Source organism: Fringilla coelebs (assembly GCF_963513975.1).
Source record: "Fringilla coelebs genome assembly, chromosome: 21".
Lineage (NCBI taxonomy): Eukaryota > Metazoa > Chordata > Aves > Passeriformes > Fringillidae > Fringilla > Fringilla coelebs.
This window is the reverse complement of record NC_140047.1, coordinates 11,641,499-11,667,219: the sequence shown is the minus strand read 5'-3', so window position 1 is coordinate 11,667,219 and position 25,721 is coordinate 11,641,499. Positions and strand designations below refer to the sequence as shown.

At 43.7% G+C, this 25,721-nt stretch overlaps 1 protein-coding gene across 4 annotated transcripts in view; it reads right to left on the bottom strand.

Moving 5' to 3' along the window:
- Positions 1 to 328: 328 nt before the first annotated feature.
- The window catches only part of GAPVD1 (GTPase activating protein and VPS9 domains 1), a 28,065-nt gene continuing 2,672 nt past the window's right edge, over positions 329 to 25,721 (bottom strand). For 2 of the 4 annotated variants that reach the window (XM_084219800.1, XM_084219801.1), the window contains 26 exons: positions 22,198 to 22,388; positions 21,015 to 21,858; positions 19,779 to 19,865; positions 18,526 to 18,660; positions 18,221 to 18,410; positions 17,238 to 17,318; positions 16,272 to 16,432; positions 15,348 to 15,477; positions 14,487 to 14,612; positions 13,491 to 13,664; positions 13,040 to 13,180; positions 12,304 to 12,438; positions 11,628 to 11,747; positions 11,116 to 11,193; positions 10,609 to 10,982; positions 10,013 to 10,100; positions 9,556 to 9,636; positions 8,778 to 8,900; positions 8,172 to 8,301; positions 7,678 to 7,787; positions 6,899 to 7,058; positions 6,406 to 6,593; positions 5,497 to 5,710; positions 4,878 to 4,950; positions 4,304 to 4,501; positions 329 to 3,605 (listed from right to left, as the gene is read on the bottom strand). In XM_084219800.1, the coding sequence (XP_084075926.1) occupies positions 3,465 to 3,605; positions 4,304 to 4,501; positions 4,878 to 4,950; positions 5,497 to 5,710; positions 6,406 to 6,593; positions 6,899 to 7,058; positions 7,678 to 7,787; positions 8,172 to 8,301; positions 8,778 to 8,900; positions 9,556 to 9,636; positions 10,013 to 10,100; positions 10,609 to 10,982; positions 11,116 to 11,193; positions 11,628 to 11,747; positions 12,304 to 12,438; positions 13,040 to 13,180; positions 13,491 to 13,664; positions 14,487 to 14,612; positions 15,348 to 15,477; positions 16,272 to 16,432; positions 17,238 to 17,318; positions 18,221 to 18,410; positions 18,526 to 18,660; positions 19,779 to 19,865; positions 21,015 to 21,858; positions 22,198 to 22,382 (4,467 nt within the window). In that variant the 5' untranslated portion in view covers positions 22,383 to 22,388 and the 3' untranslated portion in view covers positions 329 to 3,464. Of the gene's footprint in view, positions 3,606 to 4,303; positions 4,502 to 4,877; positions 4,951 to 5,496; positions 5,711 to 6,405; positions 6,594 to 6,898; positions 7,059 to 7,677; positions 7,788 to 8,171; positions 8,302 to 8,777; positions 8,901 to 9,555; positions 9,637 to 10,012; positions 10,101 to 10,608; positions 10,983 to 11,115; positions 11,194 to 11,627; positions 11,748 to 12,303; positions 12,439 to 13,039; positions 13,181 to 13,490; positions 13,665 to 14,486; positions 14,613 to 15,347; positions 15,478 to 16,271; positions 16,433 to 17,237; positions 17,319 to 18,220; positions 18,411 to 18,525; positions 18,661 to 19,778; positions 19,866 to 21,014; positions 21,859 to 22,197; positions 22,389 to 25,721 lie in introns of those variants that run through there. The other 2 variants (XM_084219802.1, XM_084219803.1) reach the window with 2 other exon arrangements.

Genomic DNA, 25,721 nt, shown 5'->3' with positions numbered 1-25,721 from the left:
TATACAAGATTGTGCAAGCTCGTTAATTTAGATTTATAAAGGCTTTACCAAAGAGGAGAGGCAGTACAAAGCTTTTCAATAGAGGTAAAGCACAATTAAAAGGTACAGAACACACACTACTAACTGAGCAGAGGTTAATTCTCAAGTAGTACAGGCTCAACCACGTCCCCAGCTGTACCAGGCAGGAGCATCCTTCCCCTCCGTCCCCACCGCCTTTGCTGCTCCAGCTCTCCAGGCACACTGACTCACTCGTGCCAACACACAGCTCTGCTGCCAGCAGCTCTGCCCCCTCTCCTACCCCCTTCCCCCACCCCATTCCCACGGCAGTGAGTTCTCCAATTCTGTGAGAATTTGGCTTAACAGAACAAGAACATTTTCAAGCGATACAAACCAACACTGTGCTCACCAGACTCACCCACAGGAAACAGCATCATGTTCGTGGCTTTTTTTCCTGAAGTTTATGGCAGTTACATTCAGCATTTGGTAGTAAAAGGTCTTCAAAACAAAAACTTTTAAACTCAAATCCTTGATAGGCCAGACACATTCTGATTCTCCTTAAAGAGGATTTAAAAAAGGTTTAAAGAGAAATCTCACTTAGGAGCACAAAGGAATCTCCCAGAGATGAAAACCCCAGCGCTTTCCTTTCCCTCCTCTGCTCAAAAAGGAAACCAGCACCTCTGCAGCATTCCCAGGAACAGACATGCCACTGTTTAATGTGGCAGCTCCTCAGAACGTGCCAAGATCAGTGCTGAGACCATGGCCAAGCCTGAAGCCCACACTGTGACCTGGTACCAAGGACCCTGCCCTGCTCCACTTTGCCCAAAATGTTCCATTCCTCCTCCAGCGGCTCAAGTAGTTAAATTCACAGAACAAAGCACCGAGATTACAGCAACAGGCCCGTGGCTGGCACCTTTTGGCAGCAGTTCTGGTACTTTTGGTCCTTTATGCAGTGTCTTTTCACCTTGGCTATTGCACATCAAACCTAACAACATCACTTCCTAGACACGGAATTTAGCATTTTAAAACAAAACATTACGGGACGCAGGGGAAAACAGTAAAAGGACATTACAGGCAGGTTTTTAATTCTTTGGAAAGCCTAATTCTCTAACTACACCTATCAAGACTAATAAAGGACCTTCAGAGTAGGCTGGAAAAAAGAAGCAAAGGACCTTCTTGCTACAAAAACCCTCAGCTCACCTGGGGCTCACTGAAACAACTACTGGTTTTAAAATAACTAAGTAACATTTAAAAAAAGACTCCAGTTCTTTTAAGTATTTTTCTATGCAGAGAAACCAAGTGATAAAAGCTGTGAAGGAAATGGTTCTTGCCCCTTCCCTACAGGAGAGCGGACCTGAAAGCCCCGACGGTGCTGACCAAACCCTGTGAGCCAGGCCAGCACAGAGGGGCAGCACAGGGGGTGATCAGCACCTCCTGTGTCCCTGTGCCTTCTTCAGGGATCCCACAAATACTCTCCTCAACCAACACCCAAACTGCAGAACTTTCACACATCAGTCTTAACATCTCGGATATTCAAGTAATAATTACATATTACAGGACACTTCAATAGAAATGGATTTATATTGCTTTTTGATATGATCTGGCCATATCTTCAAGGGCATGTTTGTGCTTTGCTGCAGGGCTGTGCTTGCAATATTGAATTACATGTTCAGCACCAAAAACCCATCAAGGCTAAATAACCAGAATATTGCAATGCTACACAGACTGAGACACCGAGTAAGGCAGATCAGAAGAATTCTGTTTTGACTGAGTATTGCTCCTCCACACAACTGAGTCTCTAACAGAGGAGAAAGACTATAGAGAAAAGGAAAAGGTTACCATCCCACCTTCTCACCTGATTAGTTTGGCAAAACTGCTCGATTGAGTTATATCTGAGAGCCCAAAAAAGTAAGTTTCCTAATTATGCCTTGACAAGCACAGCCAAATCAAGCACTCAATACAAAAATTGCTCTAATTCCAATTGACCACATGATTTTCCCAAGTACTAGTTGCTTACAGGTTTTAATCATCAAAATGCACACACACACAAAAATGAACCAATCGTGTTTTGAAAAGAATGTGAGAAAGATTTTGTTTTCTTTACCAATCACAGACACCAAATCTTACCACATCCCTCTGTCAGAAGTGCACTGAACACTCTGGAAAGAGCAAGAAATAATACTGACATGAAAAAGTTCAGCGCTCACTGTCCTTTTTCAGTGCATCGAAGCTGAAAAAGAGCAGCAAGTGCTCATATACAGCCAACATGCCCCAGACCACTTCACTCATGAAAAACCCATGTGGTGTTGTGCATAAAAACCTCCTTAAATTGATAACTGTCAGTTTAAGGGGAAGGCGGGGTGAGAAATCTATAAAACACCCTGAACTGATGTCATGATATGTTTCATAAAGAACAGTGTTATATTATTTTAAAATATTTTTTATGAACAGTAAAACTTGCACTGCTGCATAGCAGACAACACGAAGAACATTTAGTAAAAACATTCACTGAACCCCCTGGCATATGTATTTAATGTCACTAATCAAAATATATATTACAGCCCAAGGTTCTGTTAAGGATCTCTGTTTGGGGTTTGTACAGTATACACAATAGCTCAGAAAAAATATTACAGTAAGGTATTTTATTTCTCCTTTTTATATTAGACTTTTCTATTGTAACTTACAGTCCCTCTCCTCTATATATCCAAACCTCTGTAACACCCTAATGCCCTAGCCAAGAAGTGTTCAGCTAGCTAATAAGCCCTATTATAAATTCCAGTTTTAGAAATTTCAGTAATTACATCTTAATAAATAGTTCCATTTGCCCTTTTTATATCTTAGCCTTTTGAGGAAGTCCTTTTGTCACCAAAACATGGTAGGTCACAACCTGTTAGAGGTCAGAGAGGCTTCTGCTTGTTTATTCAAAGGATAGTAAGTCCAAAGATACTTGCAATGCATTAAATATAGTTATATAATATTTACACTGTCCTCTCAGATTTTAAATCTAGGTGAAATATAACCAATAACTGATGTCAGCTACTACAAACTTTCAGTGTGGCTGGTGTTTCCTTAATAAAAGGTGTATTCAACTAGAAAGTTTACTACGTGGCTGCCCTGTTTCCTCTTGTTTCAGTTTTTCGTTAGAAATTAAAAGAAGTGAATTATTCACGTGAATAAGAATTCAGGAAGAGGGGTGGTGGAGAAAGCATGAAGAATTCTGAATGTTTTGAGACTCCAAAATACCTGAAAACTGTGGTCCCTTTTGCAGTGCCAGTATCTAGAGGGGAGGAAAACGCAACCCAAAGAGAAGAGGAAAATCTGTTAAATTAATTAGATTAGTAAAGGTGTGTTTTAAAATGCCTCAATTCTGTACAGTATTTTACAAGGAAAGTCTTTTCTTCAGCTTTTGCAGCTGTTGTACATTCTTAGAAACTCCTCTCCTGCTCAGTCTGCCTGTGCTGTGCGAGCTACTTGCGGTCATCGATGGTTTTGATGAACTCCACGGCTGCCGTGAACTGCATCCACCAGTAGGACTCCTCTCCAGACAAACAGTTGGCATAGAAACTGCTGATGTACTGCACAGTGGACAGCAGGCAAGGGGGGTTTGCCTGGGGTGGGAGAGGAGAGAGATACAGCTTGTTTGCAAAGCCCAACATCAACAAACACCGCCAGATACAGAACAGAAACACAATTCCCTTTGTGCAGCGATCCTCATCCTACAGAGTGTGCAACCTGCCTGCAGGGTAGGGACTGTTTATCCTCACCAGCCCCACCTCACATGCTCAGAAGGCATCAGGTTTGATGAAAGGAACATTTTTCCAACAAGGAAAAATGACTAGCAGGCCAAGAGAAAGAAGGGGAATGCTGCCACAATCTGTGAAGGTCATCAGGACCTCAACACTTGTAAAGCCTGTTGTTTCAGCATCTTACACGTCAGACCATTCTCCACTCATGTCAGAAAAGACCAGCAACACAACCCAAGTCAGTCCTGATCTGGATATCTTGGTCCTGAGGACAGCATGAAGCAGGCACAGATGACAGATGTTGTGGACATACCTCAAACAAACTCTACGTCCCACACAGCATCTGCACCTCAATTTTCTTGGTTCCAAATGCAAAGTTTGCTTGGATTCAAAAACCGTAACTCTGACCACATTTCTGACATTCCTATTCAAACCCTGCTGAACCAGATCTGGGTTTGAGCCTGGCCAGCTCCCTGGGACTCACAGGCATTATCTCTCCTCCTAAATTTGCTTGTTTATTACAGGGATTAACTGGCGTCTGCAATCTCTGCAAAAGAACTCACCTTTATGAGAACAAAGACCAGAACAGGAACAAAATCATCAGCCCCAGGTACAGAGTCCTCGTTGGCCAGGCTGAGGAGGTTCATGATGGTGGAGCACATCCTCAGGATGCACTGCACCTTGTCCCGGGGCGTCTTGTAAGCGCTGATCGTGCGGATCTCGGACTGCGCCGACGGCCACGGCGCCTCCCGCAGATACACCTGGGGGAACAACACCCTCCTTGGGCAAGCACTGCTGGGCACAGCAGCTCAGCCACCAGAGGCTCACAGGTTTTGGAGAAATGGGAGGATTTAAGGCAAGGTGAATTCAAACTGAAAGAGGGGAGATTTAAGTTACATATATGGAAGAAACTCTTCCCCGTGAGGATGGTGAGGCCCTGGTGCAGGTTGCCCAGAGAAGCTGCAGCTGGGTACAGCCACAGCATGAGTACAGTGTATTTTTCCTGAAGGATATTTCAGAGGTCACAGGCAGCAAAGCAACCCTTTAAAGTGTAAAATAGAACAATCCTCTCCTCATCCCAACCCCAGTCCAAACCCCAACACACATAATACAGAAGCAAAGGAAAAGAGTTGTTACCTCAGGTATCTGAAGTGCCTTGTGGTTTGCAGTTACTACTTTGGATAACCTCTGTATGTGCTCGTGAAGGACCCTGAAACACAAAAAACAAGAGTGAAAAGTAAGCAGCAGCCAGCCAGCTGAGGAAACTTGCTTCATGTTTGACAGGACAAGAAAGATCTTCATGAATGTGGCCCTACAGATGATGGACACCAGGTCAGTGAAGATGCAGAGAATTGTACAGCCAAGAACAACCACACGTCCTCTAGAGCATCCCAACAGCATCTGTTCTAAACCACAGGAACCCCAAATGCATGGAAAATACTGAGTGAAACCAAAAAATGGACCAGGTCCAGTCCTGAACCAGGTTTTGATCATTCTCTCAGCACACACACTTGCAGATCTGACAGTCTGTACCCCAAATCATCACACTTACGCCTTTTTTTTTCTGTTCTAGCAGTTTGTTGCAAACACATTCGCACATGATGCTAAAGCCCTTCCTTGTTCTTTTACAAAATGTTCTAACGAAAACATGAATTTGTGTGGCTGACTCAGACAAGTCTGTGGCAGGAGGGCTGCACAGCTTCCACTGCACCAACTGCAAAAGAGAAAACAAGTCCTTTGAATTCCATTAACTTACTGGTCACGCAAAATATCTCCATCCTGATTAGGGTAGAAGGCGAGTTTGAAAATGCGATTCATCACACTGCGCTCTATGGCTAATTGTGCATCCTGGAGCTGCTCCTCACTGGCATTCTGCCAGATGGCATCCTGAGCCATAGCCCCGTACAGGAACTGCAGAAAATCCTCTACTTGGGCCGTTTTATCATCTGCTGCCGTGAGCTTCTGGAAATCTGATAAAAAAGGAGAAAGAGAAAGAACATTCACTTAAGTAAAAAAATATTATTTCTGAAAAGTTTTTCAGGCACATTTAATGTGCAGCACTACATGCTCCAGGAGCAAGAACTGACTCCAAATTCCTTATGTGCTTCATTTAGTCAGATATGTGCACAGAGAACATAGAACCAGTTGGGTAAAAGTGGTTGTTTTGAGTTTTCTGGTGCCACTGTCTCTTATGCTGTGATATTTTTGAATCTTTCATTCACTTCATTCACACTGTTACTATCCCCCATATCTTCTAAGGTGCAGCCATAGGTTCTGGACTAAGACCAATTCAATTTATCATGTATCAGTAGATATAACAACTCAATTTATCATGTATCAGTAGATATAAACCAATTAATAGTATTCATGCTTCTGCCATGGGGCAGATAATGTGATTTAGCATAACTTTTTTGGCCAAGTAAGGTCAAATTACCTTCATTCTCTCAGCCCATGAAAAATGCAGACAATTACCATAGCTTAGCCACCACAACATACTGTAAAGTCACAGTAATGTGTCTCTTTAGCCATTAATTCACCATCTGAAATTAAAATCATTTTAGGAATCTACTCCTCAGATCAAAAGACATAGTTTAAAGCATTAACGCAAGTCAGCATCTAAATACAGAGTAAAGAAGTACAAAAACTTTGTCTGCATTAATCTCACCTTGAATGAACTCCCTTATTTTCTTTTCCTTGCTCTCCAGCAGTAGCCTCACACAGACTGTAGTGAAGTATCTGTTGGCCACTTCCTTATCTCTCAGGACTCTCTGCAGGAGCCTCTCCAGGTGCGCCTGCGTGGTCTGCAGGCCTTGGCGACAGCGCGTCAGGTAAGCGATGTAGGGAGCTCTTTTCCTAAAGCACAGAGCTCTGTGTCAGACTCACAACAAAGACAGAGGCTAACAGCTTTACAAACTGCTGAGTCAGAGTGCAAAGGATTCGTCCACTTGTTCCTTTTAAAACAAAACAATGCCTGAATTCAGAAGTTTGCCTCACATGGTGAGACAACTGCATCCTTTTGTGGGGAAGCAGAGATGCAATAACCTGGTTTGGTAAAGTACAATTTAAACTAAAAGGGACCTTCCCAGTCGGCTGGTGAATGAAGGCAGGGATCTGGGAGCCCCCTGGGAGCCCCCTGTGCCCCCTGGAGCACAGGGTACCTGTAGTCCTCGGCGATGGAGGCCAGCAGCTTGCGGCAGGTGCGGTTGTCGAAGCGGCTCACGCAGCGCATCGTCTCCTGCAGCTGCGCCATCAGGTTCTTGTCCTGCAGGTTGATGGCTTCAGCCAGCTGAACTTTCAAGAAGCACACAATTTCATTATCTAACAAAGAACAAAGGAAAAACATTAAGGAAAAGATACGTAGGCACGATGAAAATAAACTACCTTTGAATAGGGGAAACACATTAATGGTTTAAAACAAGACTTCTGTACATTAGGGGAAAAATGTTATTTTAGAACAATTTAAGAAGCCTTTTTGAGTTTTCCAGCTATCAGAGGATAAGCCTCCGTATCACTATCTTATCTAGCTTTTAGAACCATTCTGAAATGTGAAGAGGAGCCCATAAGGTGACATATTCACCTGTCTGCAAATAAACCCAGAGTGAATGAAAGGATACAACACAACACATTTATACTAAGTCAATATAAAGAGCCGTAAATCATTCAAGTGGCACAACTCCCAACAGCACATGTATTTTCAGAGTCTATCCTATAGCTTCAGGCTCTGCCTGCACTGTATCTGTGATACTTCATTACAAAAAAAACTTAGAGCAGGCTGAGATGGCAGTTTGTCTGTGGAGTAAGAAAGAAAACATTCTGGGGGCAAAGGGCAGCCTGTGCCCTCAATATTTATGGCAGAGAGAAGGGACCATAAATGGTGCAGTACAAGTGCTATTACACAGGGACAAGGAGAGACACAGACAGTGCAAAGAGCCTGTACCTTCAGGGTCTGTGTGGTCTGGGAGACCATTCCTTGTTGAATGTGTCAGCATCGGGAGGGCAACAGAATCTGCTGAACAAAGAGCCAATCTCAATTTCTTCTTTGCATCCCTTAAAGAGGAAAAATATTTCCTTAACACAGTTCATGAGAGGTCTGCTTCTTCAGTAAGAAATCTTTACTTTCTTTTTTATTTAATACTGCCCAGAAGTTATTTAACATCATTTTAATATACAGCATTGTCAAGACTTTAGAATATCAGCTCTTTGGATACAGCACCATTTTCAAAGGGATTTTCTTAAACACTGAATTGCTCTGTCCTCTCTGGTTACAAACATCCCTCCACCAGTGGAAATACGACAGTCTGAGATATTTAAAACTAAAGGCACATCAAAGTTTACAATAAATCTGCATTAAGATTCTTGTGGGAACCAGTCACACAGCTTCAGCTTTTAATTCTACTTTGTGGGTAAGACGAAACCTGGAAATGTCCTTACCTATAGGAGAAAGCAGAACCTTGTGGCTGTGCTACTTGACTTGCAGAGTCTGGGAGGTCGTCTGCAGACATGTTCTGCAAAGCCTCATCCCGCGGGGAGTCGTGCATGCTCTCACCATCCCCAATGGCCTCTGTGCAAACCAAAAACACACTGCACCTCAAGAGAGGAGTCAAGAAGAAACCAGACTAATTTTCTGCTCATTATTCTAAGGTCAGGGAGAGAATGGAGACAGCAAATAAACCAGCTAGTTCTGGATATATGAAAAAATGCACATTAAAACATACAACCTAAAAGCTCCTAAGAAGAAACTGCAAACGTTTTGGAAGGCACTTCTTCATTGCCATTTAAAACAAACAAAAAACTGGTAGGAGATGTGCTATCAACACCCAGCTCCCTCAATGGCAATACAAAAGAGCTGTCCTTGGGAATACTGATTTCATTCCCAGCCTCTGAGGGACTGTCCCACAGATTATTTGACAAAACATTCCTTGTTCAGAGCTGACATTGTTCAGCTGCTAATACTAACACTGGTCTAGAATGCTGAAGTGCTTTTATCCTTAAGGAGCAGAAGCTCTGTTGGTGGTCATTACAAAGCCAGGTTCTCACCTGCACTGTCGTAGTTGACGATGGCTCCTTCACTGGGACTCGTTCTCTTGATTGCATTCCTGTATTTGTCCAGAATGTCCTCAGCAGCTTGTGCCTGTGCACTGAGCCTTGGGCTGGGATCATCTGAAAGGACCATAAGAAACAACAGGAGTTACCCTGGTGTTGGGCCAACTGAAAGCAAATACAAAAACTTAAGCCTACACATCTGGACTCTGTTTTTAGCCAGATCAAACAAAGAGGTGCTTATGTTCTGTGCAGCCCAAATACAAATGTATTAATAAAGTCTGAAGCAAATCAGAAAACAAACAGTACAATCAAAGTGAACAAATGAAGTCAGATCCTGAGCAGATCCTCAGCACATTTATACTGCATACACAAATGGTTCTTGGGTATTTGAAGACTTCAAGAAAGGATCAGGCAAAAAGAAAACGAAACACCCAGGTTCAAACCATGTTTAATTTAACACTTAAGTAACTATTACAGGACTATGTGTACAGCTATCCTTAGAGCTGAGCTGTGACAAGGACAGGAGCTCTATAATGAGGGCGGGGGAAAAGTGAGGACTTGAGAATCCACTACATGCCCAGACAGACATGTGACAAGTTAAAAACAGCCTTCAAGTCAGGAAATCTCTATCCATTTTCTTATTCAAAATGTCAGCTCAGAACACGAACTGCAACAGCATGTACCTGTCTGTCAACAGCTACCTGGTGGGCACTCTGGAGCTCCAGGAGGCACACTCTGAGAGGAAATTACTATGATGATGTTATTCACATACCTTGAAGCGTTGCGTATCTGTCAGGCACCATGTCATCTTTGTCTTTTTCTTGTTTTTCTTTCTTCCTAAATGGAATAGGAGCTGAAAATGCAAGGTACCTCATCAAAGACTACTCTGAGATAATGGGCAAATAGCAGAAACTTCAAGGAAAGGGCTAATGCAGAAAATTTTCATCAAATCAACTTCTGTAAAAGCATAAGCTTATCCATGGGGTAGAGCAGAAGTGTACTGTCATCTCCTACAGCCAGCTCCACCTTTAACACACATGAGGTCAGGCAGAACAGTTTTGCCTTCCAGGTACAGCACACTCTAGGGAGCTACTAGCCAAGGGAGTCAGGGAGCTTCCCATTTTTATTTACATATTTATTTATACTTTAACCATAAAGGTGACTAAGGAGATAATAAAGGCAGTGTGAACTCTGGCTGAAGTACCAAACCCAGAGAGAAACGATCCTACCTTTGGGCATGGCAGACACAAAACGTTTCCTCCACCAGGGCTTGTTCCTGTCAGACTTCTCATCATCACTGTCTTTCCGTTCCTCAATCTGCAGAAGAGCAGAGTCTACATTTGAGCATTTACCAAATCAAGTGTAAAGAGAAAATTTCTCCTTCACATCAGCTTTTGCTACCCTGACTGTAAAAACAGAACTACAGTAGAGCGCAAAGAGCAGATTAAGTCAGAAATATCTCTCCTAAAGAAGACATCCTACAAATGCAAACCCATAGCCACAAAGAACCTTAGATTTCACTTATTTCTATTTTAAAGAAAATTAGTTTTCAGGCTGCTGCATCAACTTAACACTACAATGAATCTGTTTCTGAAGTACCACCGGTAAACCTCATCCAGTAAATTTAAGAAAAGCCAGATCCATTTAGGCTGCTCTGGACATCTGCAGCTTTATCTTATAAAACATTACTGGCCAATGTTTAAAGGGTAACAAAAGTGCGCTGTAATTCCTTAGCTAAAGACATTTAACTCCAACTTTCTGGCATTAGGCGCGTAGTTAAAGTGGGCACGTGAGACAAAAATAAAACGCTAACTAGAAGCTTCACCTCTCCCCTGGAGGAGTCCTTGCTGGGAGATGAAGATGACGACTGAGAGGCGGCCGCCAGCGCCGCTGGCCCGGTGCTGCTGGAGGCCATGGGCAGCTCCCTGTCCTCGTTGCCAGCCCGTCTGTTCCAGCCAGGATCACTCATGGGCCTCCTGCCCGAGGACACGATGTCTGAGCTCCTGCTGCGCACCAGCCTCTCGGGGTACGAGTGTCTCTGCTTGAAGGCTTCCAGCTCCGCCGGCACCAGGGCGTGCGAGCCAAAGCTCGGCAGCCGCGCCTCGTTCCCTCCCACGGCTCCCTCCAGGATGGGTGGGTCTGGGGGGGGATGAGAGGGTCTTGCATAGTGCACTTTAGGCCTTACCACAGCTGACACACCTGTGGACACAAGCAGAAAAGAGGCCACACACATTTCTTTCAATATTATTCCAAATTACCCGATTACCTGGTACTAACATAGAAGCATTGAAAATGCCTATTTTAAAAACAAAGCTTAATCTTTATAACTCACCCTCATTTGAAGACAGAGGGTCAAACAATGCAAGCAAAGAATCTGTCTGAGAAGGAGGAGATGTCAACTGACTTGCTCCTGAAATATAGAGAGAACAAAGTTAGTGCCATGCCAAATACGTCTCCAACATGAGAGACACTGGAAAAACAGACTTTAGCAACAAAAGTTACAAAACTTATACTGCAAAGTATTTGTAAAGATATTCCTGTATGGAAAAATCTCTGTAGTACCTTGAAATGATCAAAGATTTACATCACAAAAAATGGGGAATTCTTGAGAAGCAACCCAGTTCCAAAATGCAAGAGGACAGTCAATATAATCAAACTGAATTAGGGATCCAGCTCTAGTACAGCAAAGCACTGGAGCCTCTTTGTCAAACAAATACTGTACTGGCAAATAAAGAAAATATTAAGCTTAGTCACTAGCACTTTGAAATTGGCGAGAAATTGTACAATTCAAGGATTCCATAAATGTCACTTGTTTTTATCAGAGATTCCAGATAAGTAACTTACCATGGGCTGTTTCATCCATGTCGGGACTTGTTACAGAATCTTTGCCCCCAAAGTCAGAGCTACATTCAGACCTGAGATCCTCAATCTTGTTAGGAATATCTTCAGATGTTGCACTAATACCTTACACATAACAAAAGAAGCATCTGTAATAGTCTTTCAAAGGGCAAGGAAGCAAAATCCTGAGGCTGTTAAAATGTTTGGCAGACAGTGAATAATCAAGTTCCAACTCACAGTTGCACCTACAGACATTACAAATTTCTATACTCATAAAACAACAGTTTATTTTTGCTCTACATCTTCAAAAGTGTTACCATAGCCATGAATACACTCTGAAAAGAGGCATTAGAAAGACACTTCAGTCTTACATACTGTGCAGAAAATTAAGAACTAGAGCTATGATTTATTTAAATAAAACAAGTTGTTTAAAATGCAAGAAAGTTTGGAGTTTCTTCCAAAGCAACACTCCTCTGCTAACCACTGCTATTGCAGCACAGGGCATCCACCTCTCTGCTGCCTTTTCTATTTCTTCTGTGAGGTGAACAAAGAATCACAGCTTTGAAAATTCCAGAATGAGTGCAGGAAGTTATTTTATGAGTGATGTATAAATAAAGCAGGTGCAGCAAAGTGAGTGCTGCCCATGCTGAGATGGAGCAGCACTGTCAGACAGCTCACACACCTGACACAACGCTCAGGCCGGGGGTGCTGGGCCGAGAGCTGACCTCCCTCACATCTGTGTCATCAGACGTGCTACCCAGCCCAGAGCAGCTCTCCAGCTCTTGGAGTCTCTCCTCCTGTTTTAAATCTGGAGCCTCTACAAAAGGGAGACAATGGACAGTAGAGAGAGAAGGTATCATTACTCAATGCCATGCTCCCTAAACATTCACAAGCAGAAGGAAGGGGTGGGGGGTGATTCAGAGTATCAACTTTAAAGGTAACCACTTCAGCTAGAGTTTTCTTCTATCCTTTGGTACAGAAGGCAGGACTCTGCACAGACAGCAATGCTCTGTCTGCACAGGCATGCTAAGGACTGTCTACTGTTTTAATTGTTGTATTTCTTAGACGACAGGATAGAGTCACATACCAAAGAGTCACTAACCAAAGTAAACCGTGGTCCTGGATAGCTCCTACCACAGGGAGGAAAGCAAGCACAAGTTTGCTCTGAAAACCCTTCTCTTCCCATTCAGACCTTAACAATTTCTTAGGTAACAGAAGTCTCTCCCAATGTTTTCCATCTTCTTTCTGCCTAAGAGCATTTTGTCCTTTTAATCCTGGAAGTATTTGCAAAAACTAACTTAAGCCTAGGACAGTAATTTCTTGAAGAAAGAGGAAGAGGCTGATGTTTTGCATTCTATGCCTCTGGAAGAGTCTTAGAATCATGCTAAAGAAATACGCAAAAACTGCCCGATTCTGACCTGAATCACTTGGTAATACTTCCACACTCCACGCCTCACTTGTGGTTTCTGATATGGTTGAACCTGTGCAGGGATCAAGCAACACGGATCCTGAACCTGGCAAACACAGCAAGCTGCCTAGCATGTTCTCTGCAGCTGCACCTGCAAAAGTAAAGCCGGAGCGTATGGCTAGAGCTGGGCTTGGGCAGACAGCTCTAGAGAGAAAAGGAAGAACACCTCTTAAGTGTCCTTGGTAAAGCAATCAGGAAACACAACGTTGAAAAGAAACGAGTAACTAAGCACAGTCCAGGTCATGCACACAAAAATCCTCCTAGAGCAAATCTCCAGTTGAATCTGTGGAAATGCCCCTGTTGAGGAAGGGGGAAGGAGGAGGAGGAGGAGGAGGAGGAGGAGGGCTCTGCAGCCTCGGGTTCCAGAGCAGCACAGGACCTACCCAGAGCACACCCGTTACCTGCGATCTCCTGCAGCCGGTCCTCGTCGATGTTGGGGTCGAAGTCACTTCCCAAGACATCTGTGCTCCAGGTTTCACTCACAGTTTCTGAAATGTCTCTGTCATCAGTCAAACCCATCATGTCACGGATTTCAAACTTACGGAGCTTGTCATCCAGGTTATCCTGAGTTGTGGCTGTGGAAAAAGAAACAGTTCTTGATTTTCTGAAAGGCTTCTACAATTATTTCAGATTGAAAGCCTGTAAGAGCACATTAGGAAAAACATCCCAAACAAACAGCCCCCTAATTCTGTCAGGTAAGGCAGTGCTTAAAGGAAGGCCTGTAAAGCACTATTACACTACTCAAGAAATGCTGCCTGAAAAAAAATTGAAATGTAAGAAGAAAAATCTGGAAGTACACATGGTAATCTATCAACTAAATTCACTGAAAAAATAAATGAAATGTAGTGCTACAAAGCCACTGATACTATTGCTGTAGAGGAACAGGATCACAGGAAAGCTGAGGGCTCCAGGGATCATTCCAGCCCAAACTCCCTGCCCTGGTCAAGGACACCAGGTTGCTCACGAACATGTCCAGTCATATTTTGAGCATGTCTAGGCTGGAGACACCACAACCTCTGGGCAACCTGTTCAGTGTTTGACAAATGGACATTAAAGACAAAATTTTCCAGATACTTCCAGACTACTCCAACCCAGATCACCCTATTCCTGAAGGGAAGAGCTTGATATCACGCAAAACTTTACGGTTTCCTATAAAGGACTTAAGTCTCAAAATTCCAGGCAATTTCCTTTTCCTAACAACAGACTACAAAGAATATTTTTCTGGGGGGAAGAAAAACACCAAACCAAACCAAACCCACAAATAAACACAAGATCGATTGCACAAGGAAAATGTCTATTTTTTTCCCTTGAATTGGTCAGTTTTGCAACCTCTTTCCAGCGAGACTTTGGTTTAGCATGCCCAGCGGCTCAGGCTCTGGGCAGAGAGTGGCACCTGCCTTGCTCGTGCTCCAGCAGCTGCAGAGCCTCCACGCCGTTGCTGCCCGAGGGGCCCGCGCCCAGCTCCGACACCGACTCCCCCTCCAGATCCAGGGAGGACACCGAGTTGGAGCGATTGGAAGGGCCTGGGAACACAGATCTACTTTAGAACTCATCTGAGTAACAGCCCCCAAAGTAACAATTCAGGACACAAAACTCACTAGAAAAATTACAAGAAATGAAGTAGCAGTTCCAACACAAAATATTGAATCTCACCACTACTGTACTTAGCTGGAACTTAAAAGCCAATAAAGTCTTTAACCTATTTATTTGTTCATGAATTTGTTTTCTTATTTTGAGGACACAGAGCAAAAACGAAGTTATGGAAGTTATACAAAACAATGCAAAAGTGATGTGTCCAAACTTCTTCCATCCCACAGACATCTGTGCTTTGTTATGTCTGAGGTTCATATAAAGGAGTTGTGCAGAAACTATTCTGAGATATGTAACAGCTAATTAGAACATGATGAAAAATAAGTCTGAGATGTTCAAGTTTAGAGCTAAGTTACAGCTCTTAATAACTAGTACTGCACTTAAGTTTAAAACAAAACAAAAAAAACCCCTCTATTTTCTCTTTTTAAACATACTTAGTCTTTTTCTTCCCAACTCTCAGATTCAGTTATGCCTTTGTAGGTCAAAATTTAGCTCCAGGCTTTATTCTCTGAACAACTAAGAAAGAAGACAGGCTCTCAGAGTGAAATAGCACAGTCTTCAAAACAGCAAAGCCAAGATGCTGTATTTAACACACCTTCCTTCTACAGTTAAGGGGGAAAAAACCAACAGAGCAACAAAACTTCTTCAAGACTTAAGCAGCCCTTCACCTTCAGATATTCCTTCCAGGTTATCACTGCAGAGGGAGAAGCGCAAGGTTTTATCAGGTTTGCCGTGGAGCTTGTTCTCATCGATGGGGACATCGCCCTGCCCACCATCTGCAAGCTGCATGTTTAACACCTGCAGGGTGGCAGAAAGAAACAGGACTTCATTTAAATCATCTATTTTTCAGGTCATTAAATAGCAAATAAAACATTGGAGACATGTTTTTGTATTGTTAATGGAACACTTAAAATTTCTTCCATTCTGTTCAAAAAAAGACAGCGAACTCCCAAGTCAGAGCCTGGGGAGAAAGCAAGGAACCACTCCACGGACATTAGCAATGTCCTGATAACAAGGGAGCCACAGCTCCCTCATCACCCCCCCAGAGCAGAGCAGTGTGGAAAGGATCTGCACCAAGCTGCCAGAGGAGATAATCCCAACCACCAGGCAGGGAGCAAAGCCGGAAGCAGCAGCTGTGCTACAGCTGGAGAAGGAAAAGGCTGGGACACCAGCCCTGCCCCAGGAGCAGTCTGCAGGCACTGATGGCACTGTGAGCTCAGCTCTGCCCCCACCAGAACCTGGGCCTGTGCCTTTCATGAGCTGCCAAAAGCATCAGGATCAGTGCTCCAGTTCTGCCTTTCACCTGTGTCCCTGGACACAAAGGACAGGGCATGCAGAGACACAGCAGTTTCTTCATGTTCACAAACAAGAGCCCAGGTTTGCTCTTAAGCTTCTTAAGTGAGGGAACAAACCCACCTACCAAAGGCCAGTTTGAAAGCTACAACTCCCAGGCTCAGTAACACAGAGTAAGGATTTAAATTCCCATTCCAGCTTTATTACCAAACTTAGCTTTGCACCCTCCCTGCTGTGCAATTAGAGAAGACAGAGGCTGCACGGTTCAAAACATCTGAGATGCCATTATTTCTGGATACCTCATTTTCTGACATCATTCCTGGAGTAATCTGTGGACCCGTCCCCAAAGAAATCACCAGCACTTCCTCTGGCTGCACTTCTGGAATAGTCTCCTGGGAGGACCCTTCATGATCTCCATGCTGGTCCATTAGCATGTTTGATCTACTTCTGCTTCGAGTGGCTGAGAAAACATTTCAAAATATCCACATTAGAAAGCTTTTCCTTGTGTTTAGGAGGGAAAAAAGACAACACAATGGAAATACAGTGTTTTAATTAGCAATACACACTGAGTAAATGTTCAAAATCAAAGTGTTATTAAACTTGTGAGAGATGGAACTGATGTTTCAACTGTACTGCCCTGTGGAAAAGGAAACTTTCAACATAAAAGTTGAGAAGCAGAAAAACAAGGTACACTGTGACTTGTTTGCCAACAGCAATTCAGCCTATTCCAATCACAGAAAGACCTTTTATACATTATATGAGAAAATTAAGTTTGTTACTAAAAAAAAGGTCTAGGTTTCTGTGATTTAAAACTCTAATTAATTTACTTAAAAGGCTTTTTCTCCTAAGACGTAGGAAATCTTATTCTAACAGGCGTCTCAAACCCAGACACACAATACAACATCAGATGGTTTGCTGTGATTACTTTTGCACTCCTATGTCCCCTTTTCAGCTGGCCTCAGATTCCCACATTTGGCTCCACAGAAGTAAAAACACCCACATGAAATTAAGGCTTCTAAGAATGGCAGCATGACACCAATTGCTTCTTTATTTGATGCAAGGAAAACAAGGCAAGTGTGCAGAAGTGGCAGCCAAATTCTGATTATCTGGCAGAGAGGTTTTTAAAACCCACATGTACATAAAATGAGTTCATACACTGCAGAAATGTGCCAAGGGAGCTGATAGCCAGGGTGGCCCAAAGGCATGCTGAGTGATGTGACACGAGTCAGAGTTGCAGAGAAGAATGGAAAGAGGGCATTACCCACCAAAAGGGGTTACTAGAGTTATGTGAGCTGACAGATTGGTAGCAGAGGTATCCCAGGCAGTAATCGCTGCCAACTGCTGTCCTGGAGTTCGAAAGCATTAAAATGAAACAAAAGAAACAAAAACTTTGAGCAAAAGCTATTTTATACCATAAAATAAATGCTGTAAAGTGCCACTTCTTTAGAGGTGTAAGACCAGAACCATTCAAAAGCAGAGTAAAACCAGCATGGGACAGGTTTGTTTTGGGGGTGGTTTTTTGGGGTTTTTTGCCACTTATTGGCCTCTGCATATTTTCATCCTTTTACACACCAACACCAAATCTCTCAAACAAAAATATCCCACATGGTCATATTCACATAAATATACACTGATTAAGAGTACCACACTTCTTATTTTAAAAGAAAGTATTATTAATATGGAAAAACTCTAGACCCAGAAATCCTATTCAAAAAACAAAACCCAACCAACCTAAAATTGCATTCCAGAATACTGACAGTTGGAATTAGAGCAGGCAAGGAATGGAGAAAGGACAAACCTTCTCTTCTCAGCACATACTCTAAAAGTCCTGCTCCTGCTTGTTCACCCTCCTGTCCATTTGTTCTCTAACAAAAATGTTAAACTTATTCTATCCCACTAATTAAGTGCCTCTGCTTCCATCTTACTACTTTCCTAAGCGATTTTCCCCCTAGATCTGCTTCCCACCTTCAAACCTTCCCCTTTTTGTCACTGCCAAGCACCACCATTATGACTACCAACCACTCCAGAAATTTTCTCCAGTTCAGGCTGGAGTGATGAAGGTCATTCACCACACTTGCATTAGACAGTAAGGAAGTTACCTGGGTTTAAGAAAAATTCTTCACCATCTGCACAGAAAAAGTAGGAACTGCAGGTGCAGGTAAAGAGTAAGCCCAAGAGGAGACAGAAAACAGCACAGAAATGCCCGAGGTGTCAGAAACCAGGCGGGAGCTCTGCTCGCTCTCCTTACCTATGGGCAGTCGGTTCTTTTTGTTGGCTGGAGTAGTTGCAGGAGAAAGCTGGGGGGTGTTATATGGAGTCATTTCTAGGCTGCTGCTTTTCCCTGGTTTGTTCTGGGGTAAATTTGCCAGCAAGTTTTCCAAAGCCATCCGATCTTCCTTAAGCTGATCGCTTGACATCACGTTCCGCATGAAGCCAACCTAAACACCGACAATCGTTTGGTAAGAGCTGCAGTGCCAACCAGCCTGCTCTTGCCAAGGTGGGACACGAGGGAGCAGGCTGGCAGTGGCCCTGTCCAGGAGCAGGAGGCATTACCAGGGCCGTGAGCTGGCTGTAGGTCATGTACACCACGGTGCGGCTCAGCCCCTCCAGCAGGTTCACGGCCGACATCGGGGGAGTCTCGACCGCGCGCCCGTCGATCACCACGTCCAGGAAAGCAGCAACACAGCTCTGAGAGACAGCAGACAGTGTCAATGACACCCCATCCCTAGAGTTTGGAATGAAACTTATGACAGGAGTTAACTAGCTTACAGACTAATTTAAGTTCCGCTTCCTACTTCTGAAATCTTGGGATAAAATGGCAGATATTTTAAGGTCACTGAAGAGCAAGCAAGGAACGTGTGCAGTTACATTTAGCATTTTCTTCGTTCCTTTCCTGCATTCCAAAGTGTTACTTACTTAAGTGCCCTCTTACAATTTAAGAGAAAAAAATAATGTCAATAAACAGTCCCTTCCTGAAGGATCTGCTGAGCACAGACTGAAAATGAAACAAAGAAGCAACGATATCACTTTCTAATCTGAGTGAAAATGTTACTTGTACAATAAATGTCTAACTTTGTTTGGTGACTGTGTAACAACTAGAATTACCAAAGCCTGGATAGATACAAGGTTACCAAGGATGCCAACAGGTTTTTAAACACCTGACAACCTCTCAAAAGTCATCAGCTTCACTGTTGCTCTGACGAAGGTGACTGCTCTATGGCTACGCATGGATTCACACTAACAGGAAAAGCTGAATAAAAAAAGCAAAACTATGAAAAAAAGAAAGAGAAGTTACTTGCACTAAGAAATTACTTGGTGTTAAAGCAGACATTAAACTGAGGCTGTTTTCAGATCAAAGTGTTTTGCTAGGTTCAGTTGAGAAACCACAGACAGGAATTCAGTATTTCACAGAATCACAGAGAGGTTTGGGTTGGAATAACCTTAAAGACCATCCACTGCCAACCCCCATCATGGGCAGGGACACTTTGCACTAGACCAGGTTATTCCAAGCCCTGTCCAACCAGGCCTTGAACACTTACAATGCTCAGTTGAAAATACCATTTAATTTTTTAAAATATTTTCTTTTAAGAAATATCAGGTCAGAGTAGAAGCAAGAATCCCCAACCCTTAATTCTACTATTCAAGATTTTTTCCCCAGCTTCGTTCAGGATTTAATATCTGCGTTTCATTACATGTAACTTGGAAATTAAACACTTAGTAAGTCCTTTGCAAAGTCTGAGAAAGGAGGCTGCAGAAGGATGATGACGTATTCACCAAGTCTTTGATTTTTCAGCCTGGATTCTTACTTTGTCAAATTTAGCAAGGTTGCTCTTCGTACGTGGATCTCCTTCCTCAGAGCCTGTCATTGCCAGCTGCTGCAGAAGTCTCCCAACCTGAAATTAAAAAGAAGTACACAGAATAAGCCTTTCACATCATGATGCACCTGATTATAAAAAATATTCAAAAAAGCTCCTCCATTCTAAATCATTTCATTTAATACTCCAAGGAATACTTCTGATCGAGTGGACAGAGATTTGTGCTTGCTTTCTGGGAAGAAAAAAATGCAAGAAGCTTTAGGAAAAAAAGGCAGCCATTGCCTTTAACAAGAAAATGTGCACACACAGTAGGCTGTGACCATCCATACTTCCCCCTCCCAGGAACAAAGCATGTTTTGTTTTTGCAACACGTCAGAATTGAGAGTTGAATCTAGGTCATCTAAACCTAGAGATTTTCAAAGGCTGCATATATTTTACTAAGGAGAAATAGCAGGAGGGCTAACCCTTATTTCAGAGCACATATCCCTTATTCATCTCCAAGTGCAAAGCAACCCTCAATTTAAAGAGCTGCCAAGTGCTCTGCTACAGCACGTGAGCAGTGACACAGGAGAGGATTGCTGCTGGATTTTAGAGGAACACTGAGCAAACACTCCCTGCCCACTTTATAGACAACAGTAAAAAGCAGGTTTTGTTCCTCACGTGGAAGAACATCCTTAGTCAGACAAGTGTTGCTCAACACCTTCGGATGACTCCTCTATGTAATATCATTAAATTGTCCAAGTGTTTGCATAATGACAAAAACTGGTCATGAGGGCTGGGGAATGCTCCAAGTAGAGCATTGGACATCACTGCCAGACAACAAGGGGTTTTCAGCAAAGTATTTCATTATTTTTTGCAATACCTGGTATAAGATTTAACATTTGCAAGAACAGCATAACATTCTTTTTCCACACATTCCAGAATTCATCTTCTCATCATTTTTATGCCTTAGCTTCCATCCCTTAAAACAGCTTTTATAAAGGATATCTGCAACTCTTCTAAGGGATACAGGAATACATGCCGTCAATTTTTTCAAGTCAGTATTTTAAGCAAACAGATAAACTTTGCAGCCTGCCTTTTCAGCAACAATTAACACAAATATTTTGTTAGCATTCATTTTATAAGTAGGAGAGACAGCACCTTCACTTGTACCGCAGTAGCATCAGTTCTAGAGGAAAGAAAAAAGCCATTTATATGTTTTTAAGACTGCCTTGCTGTGATTCATACCTGCATCAGATTAAATCTTGCCACCTCATTGATAGGAGCATCAGAAATGATGCCGTACTGCTCCGGGTTGACGATGGCGGGGCAGATGAAGCAGGCCAGCAGGAGATCTGTGCACATGGCTCTGACCTCGCCCACCTCCAGCCTGTCCACGCACGACAGCGTTTTGTACATCTGCGACACAATCCACCTCAAGCTGTGGGGAAAACAGTACGTGTTTTGTTTGAGATAGCCAATGAATTTGTTGACCAGGGTCACCAGTTTGGCCTCGTTGGAGTCAACCATCTCTTGGACTCTCTGCTTGAACTTTTCTGTGCCTTTCTCTCCAAATAACTTTTCCTGCTGTACCGGGGAGAATCTCTCAATTAACTTGTTTGCATCGGTTTCCAGGTGGTCTTCATCCTCAACCAGAAGCTGCATGATTGGCTCATGTAAGGTAGCAGTAAGAAAAAGTTTTGCAGAAAAGAGTCCTTCAGAGAAGAGCTTGAACAAGATGCTGAAGGCACAGGTGCCCCGTCTCAGCAACCGCCTGGGGTTGTCACTTTCCTTCAGTTCAAACTCAATCAGGTACCGGAGCACCTGCAGCAGGTAGCTCTCGTCCTCCTGCATGATGCAGTTGCCATAGATGGAGGTGAAGACTGTGTGAATGACACTCTGGGTGTTGTCCTGGTTGAGCTTCTCTCCAGCAACCAGGCAGGATGCAATCAGCCTGGGGTTCTCTCTCAGTCTGTTCAGGAATTCTCCGTAAGCAGTCTCCTGGAATCCCAGCTGCTTGTACCCATCCACAAACTGCGTGTCCTCCAAGATTTTTGCGTGCTGGCAACATTCAGCAGGAGAAGCTTCAGCGCTTTAAAGGAAAACATTGAAACACTTTAAGTAACTCTTAAGTAAACAAACTTGCTAAGAGATTCCACATGATATATCTATTAACCAAGCTGCCACAGAGGAAAAAGTCTTTCCAGACTTTTGGAAAAGTCTGGAAAATTATTTGCAAATTCTGCATAGCTTGTTCTCATGAACAGAAGCAAAACAAACACAGGTATTAAAAAAATAATTGCTTCAAAGGCCAACAAGTAACTTTTGCTGTAAGATTCCCCAGCCGAGGTTCGGTTCACAGCTCACACTGCTGTGCCCGGCCCAGCAGAGGCGGCGGGCTGTGGGGAGCTGGCACGGGGCGGGGCAGTACCTGGTGATGATGAGCCTGTCGAGGTTGATGCGCTGCTGTTTGGAGATCCAGGCCGTGCGGTAGAGCCGCTCCGCCGTCTTCAGCACGTCGGCGTTGAGGCGCTGGATCAGCGCCTTCTCCGAGCTGACGTACAGCCGCTCCTGCTTCAGGTGGTGGGCCAGCGTGTGGATGTCCAGCTTCACCATGGTGCCCTGCACACACCGAGCACAGCGCGTCAGCCCAGCGGGGAGCGAGCCCTGCCAGGCGCGCTGGGCGGCGCGGCACGCTGCTCTGCCCTCCTCAATCCCCACCTGCTGGGGCACACTCCCAGGGAAGGGTCCCAGCTCCGTTGGCTGGCACACAGCAGGGAGGGACACTGGCAGAGAAGCTGAAGGTATTTTCAGCTCGCCCTGGTGAGCAGGAACAGGAGCACAGCCCTGACCACACCTCAGGTGCACCTGGCCTTACCTGGGGACACGTGGCCCTGGCCACAGCTCAGGTGACACGAGTTCGGGGAGATGAAGACCAGCCCCCATTCCCACTCACTGTCTGGGGAACAGACTCCTTCATCCTAAAGCCCATCCACATAACCCAAGGACCTGGGTGCTGGAATCTCTGGCCTGTTACCCCTCTCACCTATGCACCAGAAGCACCAAGCTCCCAATGCTGCTCTTTGCTGCTCAAACAATAATAATAGTAACAATATTGCTAATTAAGAGAAAAATCCACCAAACCACAAACCAAGGAGTATCAATACCCAGATAAGGCAGTAGTTGGAAATAAGCTTAGAGACTTTGCTCAACAGTAGAATTCATTCAGAAAAAATTCCTCAAATATTTCAATACAGTAAAATATTTCTTTGGGCCATGATCCAAAAACGTTGTTTTATAAAGAGAAAAACTGAAACAACCATAGGCTTTCATAGCACATCAGGGGCTAAAGTCTACACAAACTACTGTTCTGTATGAATGCAATAAACGTTTTAACTTCACAACTACAAAACATCTCAGCAGAGTTCTGCACCAGAGAAGACATTTCCAGGAGCAAATCCATGTAAAACTCAACGTTTGGGAGGAAAAAAAACCATCAAGTGCATTAACACTGACAAAGGAAGAGGTACAATCATGCAGATCATGGAATTGATGGTTAACTGCTTCACTTCCCCACCAGAACAGCCACACCAGCTAATTTGGGAAGGACAAGGGTTGAGGCAGATTTCACCTGCAGCAGATTATAGTACACCTGTCATGTGTATCAGTAATGGAGATGTCAGAGGGCTCTAATGAGGAACCCTTCAATACTACAGTCAAAATAAAAACTTACTTCCCGCAACCTGCAGTGACTCTGGACAAGCCTTGCTTCACAAACCCATTTAGACCATGCTTGAGAAACTACAAATAATGTGCTAGAATACCACGTGCTGGCCCAGTGCTCTCCCCTGCTAGTGTTTTAAAGATCTGTGTTTCACTGCTCAGCAGAGCAGGAGGTGATCCTCACTGAAGAATACAGATTAGCTCCCTAATTAGACACAGGTTTCCCATTTGTTGGGTTTTTGCAGCCTGACAACCAGGTGCACTGACAACCACCACTGCTCCTTCTGTAATTAAGTCCTTTCATCTACAGTTTTAACCTCACAACCAGAAGCCAGGCAGACATGAACAGAGAAGCTGTCACAATGCATTAAAAAAATTGCAATTTTATTACACCTGAAGGTTTAAAGGCCATTCCTAATAAACACAGAAAAATGGGTATAAAGCTCTTTTAAAAAAACCCCAAACTCAAAAAGACCCCAAACCAAATTCAGCAATCCTAACCAGAAGCTACAGCTGATGCATCCAAAAATGAGACGGGAACTTGAAGGATGTGCTAATTCAGATGTTTTTAACTAGGACAGTCTCAGAGAAATGATTAGAAGAAACATTGCTGTTACTGCCAAAGTTCTTTGTGAAACAAATAATAACTTCTTGCAACAAATTTAGTTTTAGTCTCAGAATTTAAGAGCTTGCAAAAAAAAAACCAACCAACAAAACAACAACAAACCAGCAGTAAACCTGCTACTGCCTGCAAACACAGTAGTAACCAGTTTTTAGGCTGTGAGCTAGTGCTATCAGCCTGGAAAAAGAAGTTGAAGCCATAAAAGCACACAAACAAGACCTGCAGAGCTGCCTTCTGTAGGGCTATACTCAAGAGCTGCTCATACTTGATCAAACTGAACAGTTTTAGTTGGCATTTTCCACTTTCAGGTGTCAACCCACAGTCTCCACTTTCCTGGACAGAAAGTCCAAGTGGATCTCCTGCTTCTAAGCAAGTTTGGGAAGGAAAGAGAGACCCACATGGAGTACCCCTAGGAACAGTCTGTTGCCTCTGCCTACAGTCCTTTGCTTTGCCTTTGTTTTGCCAAATTTCAAAACAAGTCTCTATTTTTGTGTCACTGGTTACAAACCCATTTACGAGCAGACAAGCTGATTGAACAGCTCCTGAGGTGTTTCCACACTTAGGAGCAATTTCTCTCAGTTTCACTTAGGGTCTTTTCCTGGTTTTGTTTATTAGAGAAGATGTTTCCAGCACCAGGGATGGGCAAAGCTCCCTGAGAAGCTTGTGAGGAAGATGCTCTGCTCCTTCCTCCTCTGCCCATGGTCAGAGCAAGCTCCGACAGCCCTGTCAGCAGAAGTGCACAGCCCCACACAGTGCAGAGTCCTGTGACACACACATTAATCCCCTGCCCAGCAAAAGACTCAGACTCCTGCACTGTGCCATTTGTGATGTCACCTGAAAAAGACTGACAGCAGAAACCTCCCCCCTGCCCAACAGGAACAACTTGGGCACCTCCTCACAAAGAGCAGACACTGAGGCCCTGAGAAGATGTGGGAAGTAGCCAACTGCCATGCATTCTGATTTTTCCTTTTCAACTAATTGCCTCTCTGAACTCTAGGCCTACAACAAGGCTACAAAGAGCACCCTCAGCTGCATCTGTGCTGCTAAATATACTGGTCCTGTGACTACCTGATAACATCCCATCAGTTGGCCACTGCCCACGTCTGTGTCTTATCTGCCTCTGCTGCAGAACAGCAGAAATAACGAAAGCCAGAGGAGAATTGATTCAGAACTGAGCCACAGCAGGTTACTGTGTGCCACTGCTTTGTCAAGAGCTGTGAAAATCCACAGGATTTTCTGTCAATCCACAGGACAACTGCATGACAGCAGCTTTCACCCTATGTACAAGAAAACGGGATCAGCAGCTTCTCCAGCTTGGTGAGCTCCATAAAAATCAAAGTGTCTCAACTGCTGAGATCCAGCTCTGTGGAGAGAAACACCTCAACACCGCCTTCCACCAGTTTTTAAATGAATTATTCTGAAGCCACACACGCACAGCAAGCAAGAGCACAAACAACTCTGTCTCCACCTGAGGTCCCTGGCAGACACCTGAGAACAGCAGGGATGTAAAAGCAGCAGTTTAACACACAATGTACTTCAGCAAGGCTCAGGGAAGAAACCCCAAAAAACCCAGTTGGGCAAGATGCACTACTCCTCTCTTCAGACCCTGG